At 42.2% G+C, this 17024-nt stretch overlaps 1 protein-coding gene and 1 long non-coding RNA gene across 7 annotated transcripts; one reads left to right on the forward strand and one right to left on the reverse strand.

Annotated features, from left to right (window-relative positions):
- Positions 1-168: 168 nt before the first annotated feature.
- On the reverse strand, positions 169-15532 carry cremb (cAMP responsive element modulator b). 6 transcript variants are annotated; one of them, XM_034305611.2, is made up of 7 exons: positions 15129-15273; positions 14513-14718; positions 9393-9460; positions 9176-9306; positions 8848-9021; positions 3754-3910; positions 169-1120 (listed from the first exon to the last, which is right to left on the reverse strand). In XM_034305611.2, the coding sequence occupies exons 4-7, from the start codon at positions 9270-9272 to the stop codon at positions 976-978; spliced, it is 573 nt and encodes a 190-aa protein (XP_034161502.1). In that variant the 5' UTR covers positions 9273-9306; positions 9393-9460; positions 14513-14718; positions 15129-15273; the 3' UTR covers positions 169-975. The 6 variants fall into 6 exon arrangements, with proteins under 6 accessions (XP_034161502.1, XP_053086208.1, XP_034161507.2 ...); XM_053230233.1 differs by lacking the exon at positions 14513-14718 and having other exon boundaries at positions 169-707; positions 15129-15532; XM_034305616.2 differs by lacking the exon at positions 14513-14718 and having other exon boundaries at positions 15129-15519.
- Positions 7721-10819, forward strand: LOC128317605 (uncharacterized). Its single transcript, XR_008301129.1, has 3 exons — positions 7721-7984; positions 8872-9086; positions 10630-10819. It is a non-coding gene; the product is annotated as an uncharacterized LOC128317605 (long non-coding RNA).
- Positions 15533-17024: the final 1492 nt, after the last annotated feature.

The raw sequence follows: 17024 nt of genomic DNA on the forward strand, positions 1-17024 counted from the left end.
GGTTATATCATAACCATCATCTTCAAGGTACCAAAACTGTAACCCCCCCCCCCCCCCACACACACACACACACCACACACACACACACACACACACACACCCCCACACACAAAATGTAACAAAGTGTTATGTAAAATTATACAGAGTTATGTACAAAAATCTGAAAAATTAAGTGTCAAAAATATATTTATTCAGGATTAAAATACACTACATAGACAAAGATCCAAAATCACTTCAATATTTTAGTTCAATGTTGATGTTCAGTTCAATCTATATTTAAGGTAGGTACAATCAAATATACATACAACAATCAACAGCTTCTTTAATATATAGTCGATCCTTACATATATTGTAAGCATTTCAAAGTGAAACATTGATAAAATAATAGATAACAAATTTCTTTTGTTAAAAAACCAGGATAGCATGTTTTTTTGTGCTGGTATATTTCTTTTGTCCCAAAGATAGCTATAAAAACAAACTGAAACAGGAGATTAAACATGCAGAACAAGTGAATAAAAAAGAAGAAGCAGAGGCAAAGCAATGAGGCAGTAACTGTTAAGACCTAACTTGACTTCTCAGCACAGATTCCTTTCAGATACTTTAGCTCTTCCATGAGCTTCTTGTTCTGCAGCTCCAGCGTGGAGACATGGGCCTCAAGGCAGTTTACATACTCCCTTTTTCTGCGGCGACACTCTTTAGCCGCCTGCCTGCAAAAAAGCACAAGTGACAAAGGCAAAATACCGCATTCACTGGTTCAGTGCAGCAAATCAGCTCTGTAAGACAACCACCTGACACACTCACATACAATCTTCACAGTCGTCAAGATATAAAACTACATAAACAATGCATCTGTGGCCTTTTTTCTGCAGCTGCGAGCAGTGACTAAACAGAGTGAAAAGTGCTTTTCCTCAGATGCATTCAGTAATCCGTGAAGAGCACAGTCTCTATTGTGTGACCTCCAACAGTTTTTTTTTCTTATTCAGTTTTGCGACAGTACAAGTCTTTTAAGGCCTTGAGTTCTTCGATGAGCGTCCTGTTTTGATTTTCAAGCACGGCAACACGATTCTCGAGACATTTGACATACTCTTTCTTCTTCCGGCGGCATTCCCGTGCAGCTTCCCTGGAAGCGATAACAAAGACCCGCCAGTGAGCATGATCACATCCAACTTGACTTCAAGAGCCACTTCAATCAAGGCAACCAAATAACAACTATTCAGCAGTTCAGTGAAGCCATGTGCTTAGAAAGTGCCATGTGCCATGTGAGTGGAAAGGAAAAGGTCATAATCTGAATGAATGAATGAATGAATGAATGTTAATCCAAGAATAAGAATAAAATCCACAGCCTGCCATCAGAACCAACCAATGCATGGTTTTGTGATCAATAAAATGTCAAGATTCTGTGTTCTAACATACGTGTACAATATTTTATCAATATATTTCCACCATTCCAATACCAAGTTAAATACAGTATATTAATGTTCTGGCTTACTGTGTAGAGTCTATTATTTGAAAACGCAGTACTTTAAAACTGCTATCTTAAAGGGGGAGTTCACCGTTTTTCACATTTAACCCTTTCTAAGCACTTATAGAACGATTTCTAGGCAGTTTTATATCATATAATTTATATCATTTATTTCATATCATATTTATATTGCTTAAAGAATTTTTAAAACTAATTAAAATGGTGCTATTACCGAGTGAGGTAACAAAAACAAAATCGGGTTTGATCGTGTTCCACAGACACAATTTCCTTTTTGAAACCAATCAAAAACTGAAGAGGATTCTCCCGCCTCCAGCACCCCTAAACTACAAACTACAAAGAAGAAAAGAGTTCAAATCACGAGGTGAATACATTGACTCTGCAAAGAAAAGTAGGTCTTTGTTTTTTGTTTTTTTGTTTTTTTTTTTACTGTTTTATGTCTTTAAAAATGATGTCTTAAGGAAACTGATACTGACAACTCAATTAGTGTACTCAGAGCCGTAAATTCATCTAATTCTAATTTACTTTGCAAAACAATCACTGGTGGGAGAAAAAACTGAAAAAAAATCTTGCAAATCTTGCAAGACTGCATGTATTGACATAAAAAACTGCCTGTTGGAGACTAGAAATCGAGTCAATATTTAGAACTGCTCAAATGTGAAAAATGAACTTCCCCTTTAAAAGGTGGATGATTGCTTCTACTCTTTGTGCCAAAAATGACTCCTTAACACAGCAAATTACATTTCAATTGCAATCTAAATGTCTTTTCCTTTCAGATGATTTGTACACTTCAGAGCAAAATTTAGACTGCAACAAACTGGCTGGTTCTTGACTGAGCAGGTAATGTTCCCCGAAACCCACTCATCACATAATTTCCTACTTAAATTACTTTAGTTTTATTCTCTGGGATAACAACATTAAAACAATTATTTTAACTAGATATAAAACCATTCTTTATTATAAGATTGCTATTAGCTGTATTACGTTCAATTTGCTTTTATCTTTTTTAAAAGTAACTCAGTGAGGCAAGATAGAGCCCCCGACAGGATTTCAAGGACTCAACAGCAGTGTACATTCCCTGGCCACTTTAATAGGATCAGTCAATTATGTGGCAGCAACAGAATGCAGATACAGGTCAAGGCCTTCTGTTAATGTTCGCATCAAAAATGTGATCTCAGTAACTTTAACAGTGGTATGGTTGTTGGTGCCCGACAGGCTGGTTGGAGGTCAGGTTCAGTTTTTCCAGTCTTCAACTGTCCACTTTCGATGAGCCTGTGCCCACTGAAGCCTCAGATTTCTGTTCTTGGCTCACAGGAGTGGAACCTGATGTGATGCGTTCTGAGATGCTTTCTGCTTGCCGTGGTTGTAAATAGTGCTTATTTGAGTTACTATAGCCGTCCTGTCAGCTTCAACCACTCTGGCCATTATCCTCTGACCTCTCTGATCTGCCGAACTGCTGCTCACTGGATGTTTTTCGGATCAGTCTGTGCAAACTCTGTAGACTGTTGTTTGTGAAAATCCCAGGAGATTAGCACATTTCTGAAATACTCAAATCAGACCATTTGGCACCAAAAACCATGGTCAAAGTGCCTGAGATCATGCTTTTTCCCCCATTCTGATGTTAGATGTGAACATTAATTGGAGCTCTTGACATGTCTCCAAATGATTTTATGCATGCACAGCTGCCCCATGATTGGCTGATTGGATAATTGCACAGATTAAAGTGGTCGGTGACTGTAAGTGCTGCAGAAGTAAGTAGCCACCAACTGACCAGAATCAGGTGCATTCACAAGCAAACTAAATACTAAACACATCTCCATGATTTATGGGAAAGATAAGCTCCTTTTCCTGTTTTGATAATGTAACAGTCCAAAGAAAATCATATTTCAACTTGACTGATGCCAAAGTACATAAAATAAACTGACATTTGAACACATCATGAGTTCCTTTTTTCATGGAAAGAAAAAAAAGACCAGCCTACATCTTACTACTGCAGTAAAGAATTACAAGCTTTGAATGGAACTAAGATAAGTCAACACCAAGCTATAGACAAAGAAGAGAAAGATAGTATGTAGAAAGCTTGCATAGAACAACTAAAGCCACAGAGCTGATGGAAATGGAATCATCATGCATAAGATGAGTTGGTGAGAGCGGTTACATGCTGAAAACTTATTAATATGGGCAGCATAATGTTTGTGCAGTAGGGTACCATTTAATACCATAACACAAGTACAGAAATGTAGTGTGCTAAGTATAGAACTAGAGTGTGTTACCTGTTCTTCATGAGGCGGAGCTCCCTCTTGCGTGAGGCCTCCTCACCGAGCTGCTGAGAGCTGTGCAGAGGGCCTGGTGAGCTCGCCATCGCTACACCCTTCGGCAGGCTGGTGGTGGGAGAACAGATCTGATATGCTGACACGTCTCCAGTAGCAGCTAAAGTAACCCACATACCCACACACAAACAAACAAAACTGTAGTCAAGAGCATTTCCTGTATCTGTTCAAATAATTTATACTGGAAAATATAACCTAATGTTCCAATGATACAAAAAGGCAGTTCATTTGACCCTTGCCTTTCTTAATGAATAGTGAAGCATTCTTTGATATTGATGGACCAAGACAACGGAACAAAGAGAAGGTGTAAGTAAAGAAATAAAATACAAAACAGAGTACAAACCATAGAAGTGACTAACATTCAAAGTGAAAAAAAAAACCAAACAAACAAAAAAACATAATTGTTTATGAAATAATTTACAACAGTGATTCCCAACCATGGTCCTGCTGTACCCCTGTTCTGCACTTTTATCCTGCTCTACTACATCCATGTTGGCTCAGGAAGTGCATGTTAATTAGGTGATTAGTTTGATCAGCTGTGTTTGAGCAGGGACAACAACAAAATAAACGAGGCAGGGGTACTCCCTGACCATGGTAAGGAACCAGTGCTTTACAGAATATTGTGAAGATTTAAAGGGCTAATTATTATTATTGAATAAATCATTTAATTCAGTAAACAACTGAAATTGACAACTTTAACAACTTTATCAAACCACTACTATTTGATCAATTGACAGACAGTCTTGACATATATAGTCATCAATATATTACTACTATTTAAGTAGAAGAGATAATAATCCAAAGCAAACATATCAGTTCATAAACAACGTCATGCATATGAAAAGTCTTTGACTCGGTTTAACGCGAGTATTTTTTGCAAAGATCCACCTGACTACTGAACAGGATGAATAGATAGCTGAATAGTGGGTTGTACCTGTGGATTGTACATACAGTTGCCATCAATACCTGGATTACAGGCTAGTATGAACTCTGACATGAGATTTAGTCATATATGCTCAGCTCTTTGTTTGCACTCAAATGTATGTTCACTAAAGATTAAAGTCACACTTGTGTTTCCATTAAGCATGTAATGCTCAACATGGTGTCTGTATTATGTAAGTACCGCCCCCATTAAAAAGAACCAATCACCTTGTTGGTAAAGGCATTAGTGGAAAACACCTGGTCTAACAGTTTCTTACACCAACCCATGCACAGATATAGGATGCTAGACTCCATTAGATATGGAGAAACTCCCATATTTAACAGGCATTTCAAATCTTTCATCTTGTCAGATCAGTTTCTGGCAGATTGGAGTCTCCCCATTCAAGTAGATAGGTTGTTTAACAGAAAATAATGGCCCAGGAGCATTGACAAGATGCCCACAGAGTGGACTAACTCTACTAAGAAGACTTTGAGCTTGTGCTTACTACTTCACTCAAACTAGTTAATATCAAATGCATGATAACATCAAATGAGAGACACCAGTTTCCATTTCACTTTTTCTTTTCAAGTAGTATTTCAGTGCTTGTGCCTATTAAAGGGACATTCTGGACAAAATAATAAATGCCAAAAAAATGCATCTGCTGTAAACATACCTACTCAAATCTTACAGCAATGATGCAGCGGGCTCTCTAGCAAGATTTCCCAGTTTGAATACTGGTGAAACACTCTCAATTGATTACTCAAGCTACAGAAATGACTAAACGGATGAGGATTTTTTTTTTACTGTCGAACAGTGACATCCAGCCATACGTGTTTGAGCCGCAATATACAGAAGAAAAACTGCGTCAGCAAGAAAAGCAACAGGAGGCAAACACAGGGCAACTGTAGGTCTTTCAGCATTACACTGAGCCAAATAACTAATGTTAGCAACAACACAAGTAGCTACCATAGCTAGCAGTGTTACATAGACCTTACTAGTCATCTTACTAATAGTTACATGGGTGAGGACAAGCATCTGTTTGCATGCTTCAACTAGTTCTCCTACCCCAGTTAGGCTCCTTTTGTTCCAGTCATGGAGCTTCTCTGCTCTCTGTTTTGTACTAACTACATACAGAATCGTTGTTTTTGCCAGAAGACAAAGTAACTCTGCTTTCAAACCTCTTTTATAGCTCTCCAGTTTGAAGTGCTGGCTGCACACTCATAAATACACTCATAAACATCCATAATTTTTCGGTGGTGCATAGACCATTTTAGGGTTTGTAAACAAAAAGAAATGTGTGTGCAACCTGGCTGGAAAAAGATTCCCCTAGCGACTGGGCTAATTGGTTATAATCTATCTGAAGAATCTATCAAGAATTTTATTCCAAATATTATTTATTTATTTAGGCTCGGACTGTCATTAGTTAAAATGTTATCCAGTTATTAATATGGATTACCACTAAAAGACAAGGAGTGCAATTTGGCTAAAGTAACACTTCCAAATGGTGTAACTCTAGGAGATTCTTATAGCTTGGCATCCTACCAGTAGCTAAATAAGCGGTGGTCAAGCCTGCAATAGTCGGACATATATACGTATTTCATATAAACTCAAAGCGTTTATACTAGACATAAATGAATGTCAGTATACAAGTCTCTTGATGCCTACAACTTTATTGCTTGTGGGAACGTTACATTTTTCTTTATAATTACATCAAAGACACTGTACACTGAAAGCCAGCATAAGCATAGTAAAATGCTTAGTTAACATGCCAATTTTATTATATGATAGTTAGCTACTTACAATGCATTGCAAAGACGGAGATATTCGGACCAGAATTATCCCTCCAAATTGCCTGTAAATGCAACCATCTTCTGCTGGTCTGGAAAGGTGTCCGGTTTGATAGTATGCACAATGTGACATTTTAGAAAAAAAAATCTGGCTTGCCTTTAAAAATCATTAAACACCTGCTCTGTTTATTTCCAGGATATCACAATGTTATCACCGCTGTGTTTTGTTGCTATCAGAGGGAGACGTCAGAGTGACGTGTCTCACTCGGAGGTCCGAATTGGTTGATCAGTACGAATTCCCAGTGGTTGAATATGTATTGACATATTACATGCTGAGTATTGTAGTCTTCACTACACTGATGAGTGAAAACAGGAAAATGACATAAAATCATGAATTCTGCTAAAACCCAGGCAATAAGAGATACAATCCAAGGCAACAGAATGCTACATACCCTAACAAATACAATATTACATTTTAGTTTTATGCCAGAATTGTCCTTTAAGTCACCAACCGATAACCTCCAGAGTAACTCCTCCTACTTTCACATGTAGAATTACGTGATAAAAAGTGACACACACACCAAGCCAGGCCACGGATAATCATGGTTCAGATTTGTTGCCAAGCTGTGGCAAGCCACACTGTTTGGCAGAAAAACAGTAAAATGTGGTGAACTTCCTGTTTTAACTACAGCTACTTCCAAGACACCATACTGTCTTTTAGTACCAGAAATGCAAACCACAGAAAAAGTAGTAGTGTTTAGAGTGGAAAACAAATCTTTCAAGGTTTCTTTTACCTTTTCTTGCTTTTTTCTCACAGAGCTATTTCCCTGAGGCTCTTTCCCTTTTCTTTTCTCTGTGGACATCTCAGTCTCTCAGAGGCAGCAACGGTTTATTACCTAACAGATGATTAATTTTGTAATGTCTTGTTCTTGCAAAAGGAACTGTCGGTAATCACAGCATGACTCTGGACTGACGTCAATGTACATCTTATTTGCTGTTCAGCATTTACATTTCCCTGCTGGCGTCCAGTTCCAGGAAGCACGATGACGTCAGTGAGTGGGTTGAGCATTCAAGCGTTGCAGGGAGTGGGGGGGGGGAAGAGACACAGAGGGAGACCGAGAGAGAGAGAGAGAGAGAGAGAGAGAGAGAGAATGTCTGTGTGTTTGCGTGTGTGTGTGAGAGAGAGAGTGAGAGAGAGAGAGAAAGGGTGCAAGAGGGGGTGATCGAAGCAAAAGTCAAAAAGAAAAAGAGGAGGGCTGGAGACAGAACCGTATAGGCAAGAAAGGACTTGCTGTTATTTAACTTACTGCAGAGGTTTAAAACATAGACTTTGTATTTCATTACTAATATATGATAAAATATATGACAATTTAATGTCTCAAAACAAGCTGAAAATGGGTCATTTTTTAACAATTCTCTTAACAAAACTGGAAATTTTAAAATGTTACACAAGTCACAAGTCTTGGTGAGTTACTATTTATCTTCAGAATACCCTCATTCTATCAACATTTAAAAGGAGCTCAGCTAAAAACTGAAAGTAGCCTAAAAGATTATGCTGTTTGCTGTAACACCATGCTATACTGTTATGTATTGTGTACAATATCTATGCACTGTAGTATCATTTAGAACATTAAAAAAATCAATAAAAACATACCTGATTCTGTCTCCTCTCTAATTATAGCCATGTGTTTCTCCGTCTGCCTTCAGCATGCACTGACTAGCTATGTGTGCAATTACAATTAAAGCTATTGACATCACTATGACATCACCAACCTCCTGATGTCAGTAGCTCAGTGGCTATCTGTGCAAAACCCCGCCTCCCATCATCTCTTCCTCCTTCCTCAAGCCAAAAGCCTTTGTGTTGTTATTCTTAGCTTCTAAGCTGTATTGCAGCACGCAGCAGGAAGAGTTTCAAAAGCCAAATTCTAACACTGACTTTTAAGAGGTTGTAGAGGAATTTAAAACAGATAATGTGTTATTTTTTATTTATTAAACGGTGAGTGTGTAACATGGGAATGTTTTTTTTTTCTTGCCCTTCTACTAGAGTTAAGATGTATGGTATTTTTGACATCCGCCCCCTTCCTAAATACTTTCCTTTTACGATATCGTAATTCATTCATTCACTCATTGTGATATTTAAATATTCACTCATTGTGATCCTTTAAATACAACTATCTATGTCCATTTATTTTATGTTAACTACAGATACATGACAACACATTGAATGGTGTCAATATAAGTTTTACATATTGCAAAATAATCATTTGGTCCACAATATTATGACATTACTTTTAATCAACTGATGCAGTGAATAAAGCATAACTTTACCTTTGACTACCACTTTGTTGGCAGGGGCATAATATCGAGTCCCATCTCCAGACAGTGCATGGCACTGGACAAAGGCAGGGCCAGGCTGTGGGGCATCTGAAGTGGATATGGTGAAACTCTGATAACTCGGATCGCTGCTGCCAATCTGCATTCCACCCTCAGGCTTGAAGGCATCTAGAGGCAAAGAAATAAATTCCAAATCTCTACAATCACATACTTTTTTAGATGAGAACTGACAGGTGAGAATTATTTTTGATACAAATAATTACTTAAACTCATCTAGCAGCAGCTTAAATAATATTTTTATTGGATTTTTCAAAAGTCTTACAAATCTGGCCCCTGTTGGTGCTATAGTAGGTGGGGGCTTGTACACTAGGGGGAGCAGCTTGTTCATTTGACAACTTTTCTGCAACCATCATGGCCATAGGTGCAATCGGACCAAGCTCATTCAGATGTTTCCTTGAACACAAAAATTTCTGTTTTACATGTTTTACTAACAGTATAATTTACCGATAAGCACATTAAAAAAGCAAACTGTCTGTTACCTGTAGGAGCTGCCTGGAACAAAGATATCCTCTCTACATTTCTCATTTCTAGAGTCCACCGACGCATGCTAAAGAGATATTCAATGTCTTGTGATTTTTGAAATTCAGTGTGGTAAAGGAATCACAATATACACCATACTGTCACCTGCTAATGTGTCTACAAAATTTACAACACATGAATACACAGAAATGTTTATCCTTGAGAACAGGTTTCTCAAGTGGATTCCTGAGTAAATAGCTGGTTTCATGTGGAAAGGACACACCCTATGTCACTATAGAGGACCAACTCTGCCAAAATAAAAAAAAATAAGTAAAATAATAAATAAATATATATAAACAAATTAATTAATGCGCAAAAATATTTTTAAAATACACACATAATTATGTATGTATCCTTCATTAGATTTTTATTTGCCTTTATTTAAGAATATCTTCCAATATTTGTCTTGTATTTCCTTCTTAAAAAATACATTCCAGAGAATTGCACGTTTATTAGTTAAAAGCATATGTTCAGTCAGTAAGTATTTTAATATCTTTGATAATCATGTCATAGTTCAGGACCTTCAAAAATAAAGGAAAAACATTACATGAATTTAAAATCTTTCCAAAGAATTGATGTGCAGGTAATAAAATAATTTTGACTTCCAATACATTGGCCTCATTTTACAGTATACCACAGTTCAGTAGGCTGTTCTTCTCCATTTAATAAATAGGTCTGTGTGACAATTAATATGTGAACTCTCCCATGTAATTACTAACACTGAAGGCAAACAGCCATGGTCATGGTTTTGACTCAAGGTTTAAGAGTTAACATTGTGCATGTCTATTTTAATATCTAGTATATAATTTAAAATGGTTTATCCCAGAGGGCATGATGGCACAGAGGGCTACACTGACCAAAAAATTCAGGAACACCTAAATGCAAAATAAATATATATAAAAATATGGCAAATAAGCAAAGATGACTAAAATATGCATAATGTAGTGCTTTCGTATAGAAGGGGCGTTGGGTCCCTGGAGGACTAGTGGTTAGGCCATGGTGCTCTCACCACTGCGGCCTGGGTTTGATTTCCGGCCAGGGAACCAACCCCAGCCACTGGAGTTGCGTGCAAAAGTGCACTCTCAGTGCCGGTCGCAAGAGAAGACAGAGGAATATAAAAGGAGCACGTGGCTGCTCTCCAAGTCAGGTAGGCGAGGCTTACGAGCCCTCTAACGATTGTCTCTTCTCTCCCTGCAGAATGAGACTTGAGCGGAGAAGACCAGCCTCACCCTCTGCACAACAACAGCCCCGTCTGCTGAGAGCGCCAGCCATGTCCCGCCGTTGCTGCCTGCTCACCACGCTCCACTCCGGGACGACCCCTCACTGCCACCTACACGCCACCTTCCTTCACTTCCCACTTCCTTCACCCCCGACTTTCACTTCAAAAATAAAGAGCACGTTCGCCACATTACTGCCTCTGGGTGCTTGTGTTTGGCCGCCTCGTGATCTCGTGTGTCACAGTGGTGGAGGATGCAGGCATGAACACAGCACCTAGCAACGTGATGGAATCGGCACTGCAACAAGTCTTCCAGGAGAGCCTGCAGCAGCAAGCCCTGACCCTGGAGCTGAGGAAAAAGCCAGACGCCACTGCGGTCCCCCTCCCCAGCCCCTGCCGCGAGGCCCAGCACCTCATCGCCAAAATTACGGCAGATGACGACGTGGAGGCCTATCTACATATGTTCGAGCGCGTCGCTCGGAGAGAAGGTTTGCCCAGGGAGGACTGAGCCCACACCCTCACTCCATTCCTCACGGGGGAGGCCCAACTAGCTTACCATGCCCTCCACCCGGAGGAGGCTGCGCAGTACGACACCGTGAAGAACGAGATCCTCCTGCGCTGTGGCCTCTCCCTTGCCAGTGCGGCGTTAGAGTTCCACTGGTGGTGCTACAACTCAAAGTCCACCCCTCGCAGCCAGATGGATCGACTCCAGTGAATCGCCAAGCGGTGGCTCCAGCCAGACTGCCTTTTGGCCACCGAGGTTGCAGAGTGGGTGCCATCAAGGTCAACGGCAGACCAGTTTCGGCCCTCCTGGACTCAGGGAGCATGGTAACCGTAGCCCAGCCCTCCATCCTCACCACAAGCCCAAGGTTCCCTGACTGTCTCCTGCGTACACAGGGACGTCAGGGAGATCCCCATGGCCCATGTTCCCATGAGCCACCGGGCTAAGGAGTGGCCCCTCCTGGTGGGCCTCATTCCTGAGCTCCCTGTGCCTCTGCTTTTGGGCAGAGACTGGCCAGGCTTCTTTACCGCCAGAGTATCATGCGCACTGAAGAAGAGGAGGACCAAGACGAGGCGAGCAAGGGTCCGGAGCGAAGGAGACGACTCAGAGCAGAATTTCGGCTGGGAGCAGAAAGAGGATGCCAGACTAAAGAACTCCTGGGCTCAGGTGCGAGTAATCGAGGGCGTAGACCAGCAACCCGAACAGCAGCTGCCAGCCACCTACTTCCTTGTGCGAGGAGGCCTGCTATATCTCAAGACAGAGCGCCGGAGCCAGCCCTGCGAATTGCTGGTTGTGCCACGCAGCCGCACCCAGGCCCTTATGCACCTGGCCCATGCTCACCCACTGGGGGGGGGCACCTGGGGCCCCGGAACACCCTCGAAAAGCTGAAGTTCACCTGGCCTGAGATGGACGCCAAGGTCCGGGCCTCCTGCCAGCAATGCCCCCAGTGCCAGAGGACAACGCCCTACAAACCTGCTCCCACGCCACTCATCCCTCTCCCCGTTATCGGCGTCCCCTTCAAGAGGATCGGCATGGAACTTTTGGGGCCGCTGCTGAAGTCGGCTCGGGGTCACGAGTACATCTTAGTCATTGTGGATTACGTCACTCAGTACCCCAAGGCCGTCCCCCTTTGGAAGGCCACCTCCCGGAACATCGCTCAAGAGCTCCTTCTCCTCTTCAGCCGTGTGGGGATCACCAAGGACATCCTCACTGACCAAGGTATGCCCTTTACATCTAAAATAATGGGGGATCTGTCGGTTGTTGCAGATGACCCACCTGAGAACATCCATCTACCACCCCCAGACAGACGGGCTGGTGAAGAGGTTCAATCAAACACTGTCGAGGATGCTCCGGAGGGTGGTAAACAAGGAAGGGAGGAACTGGGAGCTTCTCCTTCCCATGTCCTCTTTGCCGTCCAAGAGGCCTGGGAAGAGCAGCCCTCCCCCTATCATTCCCTGGTGGACTATATCAAGGAGATGCAGGAACACAAGGTGATGCCGATCGTCAGGGAGCATATGGAGGCTGCTCAGCGGGAACAAAGCAGGGCTTACAATCAACCCACTCAGCACCCAGATTACAAGGTCCTTCTCCTCCTCCCTGACACCACCTGCAAATTCCTGGCCCGCTGGCAGGGCCCGTTCATTGTCCTCGAGAGGGTGGGCCCCGTCAACTACCGCCTGCAGCAGGTAAGTGCACAGACATTCAGATATATCATGTCAATCTACTAAAAAAATGGACTGAGCCTACCCCTGCTGTGTCTGTGTTTGCGAGCCTTCCCACAGATTCGTCGGAGCTTGGCTTGGTCCACCGAGAAGAGGAGCTCACACTGGCCCAAAACCAAGAATTAGCGGAGTTTGCGGACATCTTCTCCTCCAACCCCATCTTTACGCACCTGGTCCACCACAACATCAAAACCCCCCCGGGAGTTGTGGTCCGACAGCGGCCCTACCGCGTCCCAGAGGCCCATCGCAAGGCGATCAAGGAGGTCAGCCGGATGCTCCGGGATGGCATCATTGAAGAGTCCGCCAGCCCCTGGTCCAGCCCCATCGTGGTGGTTCAGAAACCCAACAAGAGTATCCAGCTGTGTAATGACTTCCGGAACCTGAACCAGGTCTCGGAGTTCGACAGCTACCTCCTCCCTAGGGTCGACAACCTGGTGGAGCGATTGGGGAGGGCCCGTTTCATATCCACGCTGGACCTGATCAAAGGGTACTGGCAGATGGCCCTGAGTCTGGCAGCTAAACCCAAGACAGCCTTCTTGTCCTCCGGTGGCCACTGGCAGTACTGGGTCCTCCCCTTTGGGCTGCACGGGGCCCCAGCCACCTTTCAAAGACTAATGGATGTCATCCTGACGGCCAACCCCAAGAAGTGCCACCTGGGATTAACTGAGGCACAGTACCTCGGATACCGCATTGGCCAGGGCCTCCTCCTACCACAGGAAAAGAAGGTAGAAGCCATGCGTGAGTATCCGAAACCTACCACCAAGAAACAGGTACGTGCCTTTTTGGGGTTGGCTAGATATTATAGATGATTCATGCCCAACTTTTCTTCGATTGCCTCTCCCCTCTCAGATCTCACCAGGAAAGGACAACCGGGTGCAATGGAGTCAGGAGGCCGAGTAAGCGTTCAATGACTTGAAACAGGCCCTGAAGAGCTCCCCAGTACTGCGAAACCCCGACTTCAGCCTCCCCTTCATCGTCCAAACAGACGCATCAGGGACAGGGCTGGGGGCTGTCCTCTCACAAGTCTTCGACGGGGAGGAGCACCCGGTCCTCTTGTGAGCCGAAAGCTGACCCCGCGGAGAGGAAATACACCGCCGTGGAGAGAGAAGCTCTAGCCATCAAGTGGGCCGTGGACGAGCTCAAATATTACCTGGCCGGGCGGCCCTTCACTCTGGTAACCGATCATGCTTCTCTCTAGTGGATGGCTAAGGTCAAAGACATAACGCCAGAGTGACGCGGTGGTTCCTCTCCCTCCAAGATGGCGATGGGCTCAGCACGGTAATGCGGACGGGCTCCCCTGGCGCTACTCACTCTGGGCCCATCACATGCCAGCAGTAGGCTCGGAGCTGAGGGGGGGTACTATCCTTTCAGCACCCCGCCTGCAGTTGTGTGAGGAGCGATGGACCCCCATTGTTTTGGACAGCCGGAGTGCGTGTGGCTGCGAGGTGGAGCAATCTAATCCAGCGCGTCTGGCAGCCAATAAGAGCAGCGGCAGAAATCTACCCTCGCAGAGAAGACAGAGGAATATAAAAGGAGCATATGGCCGCTCTCCAAGTCAGGTAGGCGAGGCTTACGAGTTCTCTAACGATTGTCTCTTCTCTCCCTGCAGAAGGAGGCATGAGCGGAGAAGACCAGCCTCACCCTCTGCAAGACAACGGCCCCGTCTGCTGAGAGTGCCAGCTGTGCATCCTCTGTCCTGCCGCTGCTGCCTTCTCGCTGCACTCCACTCCGGGACGACCCCTCACTGCCACCTACACGCCACCTTCCTTCACTTCCCACTTCCTTCTCCCCCGACTTTCACCTCTGGGTGCTTGTGTTCGGCCGCCTCGTGATCTCGTGTGTCACAACTGGCAAAATAAGAGAATTCGATTGGGTGTTTCATTTCATTTCACTTGTTCTTATTGGTTCTAAGTTCTGCTGACATAAAACTACGGTATCTAATATGTTAAAATGGCTTAAGTAGTTAAAAGAAATGTGAAAACAGGTTACCCTGGCAACCACTAAGTCTGTGTGAGAAGTTATTAATAGGAAAGGGCAGTAAATGTACACTGATAACCTAATGAACTTGTCAGTTTCATGTAGAAGAAGAGGCTTAATGTCGAAGCAACATAAATGCCAGATAAATTTATGTGTAGGCCTTGAAATATATTTAGCTTGCATGGTGCAGAGTGGTGATGATGCAACTTCCTTGTTAAATTGCAAAACTGCTGAACACAACTGTATAACACTAACATGCTCACTGCTTGGGTTAAAATACCTGATGAAGTGAAGAATCTTGAGGGATGGTAGACTGACTTTCTATTTTAACTTGTAGAGAAGAACCTTTCGTATCCATGGAGGGTTTTTTTTTTTTTTACTATAAAATCAAGTTAAACAAAGAAAAAAAATACATTACTGCATGTACAGGTTTGTGCATATGTAAATGTAATGTAAACTACATTGATTAATACATCTGTATATTCTGGGATTATATATATATATATACACACACACACACTCCCGTGCAAAAAAAATGGGCCAAACCCAAAATGGCAAAATATTAAGCTTTTAGTGGTCTTAACAAGTCATTGGTCAGGAAATTAGCAAGAATTAAACAAATAGATAAAGTAACGTAGTATGGGATAATTTTTTCCTTTGATTTCTTTAAATATTTAAGCCTTTTGGGTAAACTTGCAGACAGCTTTTTACAGAAAGAAGAGTCAATTTTGTTCCATTCAATGTTGATGGCTTCAAACAGTTGATGAGCAGTTGAAAAACATTTCCCAGTTAGTTTGTGTTTAATGTGAGACCAAATATTCTCTATAGCGTTCCAATCTGGACTCTGACCAGGCCAGAACATAAGCCTGATGAACTCGTTCTCAAGCCACTTCTTGCTGGTTGTTGCAGTGTGGGCAGAAGCATTGTCTTGTCAAAAAATAACATCTGATCGTTCCTCTTTAGAAAAGAACTTTTCAGTTGTGGGAAGCAAGTCTTTCTGCAATACTCTCATGTATTCCAAAGCATTCGCTGACTTTTCACAGTGAAGCAGTTCACCCGTACCAGCAGCTGAAAAGGCTCCCCACACCATGACACCTCTTCCTCCATGCTTAACTGTGGTAGAGATGCAGTCACTATTGTATTTCTCACCAGATCTCCAGAGACACCTCTCTGCAGCATCACCATGCAACTCAAATCGTGATTCATCACTCCGCACATCTCCATACTCTCTCAAAAACGTCATTCTGTCTTTGATGATTTTCTGAGACAGCAATGGCTTTTTAACACATCTTACTTACACAAAACCTGCATTAGATAACCATTAGATAGCCATTTTGGGCTTGGCTCATGTTTTGGCCAGGAGCGAGTGAGTGAGTGTCTGTATATATATATATATATAATCTGAGAATTAACTTTAAATACTAAATAAGGAGAAATTATACTATTTACTAAATATAATACAATTTAAATTATACTAATATTTATACTATTCATCACTTTTATCCAGCCAATTATCCAGCCAAAATGTATTCAAATTAAAGTAAAAAGTTTTTTTTAAAGTTAGTGTCATAATTTTATGTGAAAACTAACTTTTATTACTTATCTAGATAAGTGTTAGAAGATGAGTTTTGTTGTGTGGTAATTACGTCATTTGGCCTGAAAACATCGAATTGCATTGTTTACCATTAGACGGAATTTGACTTGCTGCCTATTCAATAATGTCTAAATAAAAATGTAAGGAGTAAAAAATTTTAAAAAATACAATTTTCCCTTGGAAATGAGACTAAGAGTACATATATTCAATTTCAGAAAATACTCAAGTAAAGCATAAATAGGTCAAAATAATACTAATGTGTAGTAACGAAGTACACCGCTGTAAACAGTCAACAGGTAAGCTATTGGCTAACAGTTGCTAATTTGGCTAGCTCGCTAACTGCGGTTAGCTAACTAATTAGCATTGTTTGCTCACGCATTAAAATTCATTCAACTTCATGTAAATTAATTAAGCATGTTAACAGTACTCTGAACATCGTCAAATTATTCGTCATCAAAAAAGGTTGAAAAGCTAGCTTAGCTAAATACCTGCCAGAAGAGGAACAGGATATACCTCAGCTGATCTGTATGATACGGTTAATGGTATTATGGAAAAAACTCATGGGGGGAAAAAAAGAAGTTG

This window comes from Pangasianodon hypophthalmus, chromosome 1 (genome assembly GCF_027358585.1).
Source record: "Pangasianodon hypophthalmus isolate fPanHyp1 chromosome 1, fPanHyp1.pri, whole genome shotgun sequence".
NCBI lineage: Eukaryota > Metazoa > Chordata > Actinopteri > Siluriformes > Pangasiidae > Pangasianodon > Pangasianodon hypophthalmus.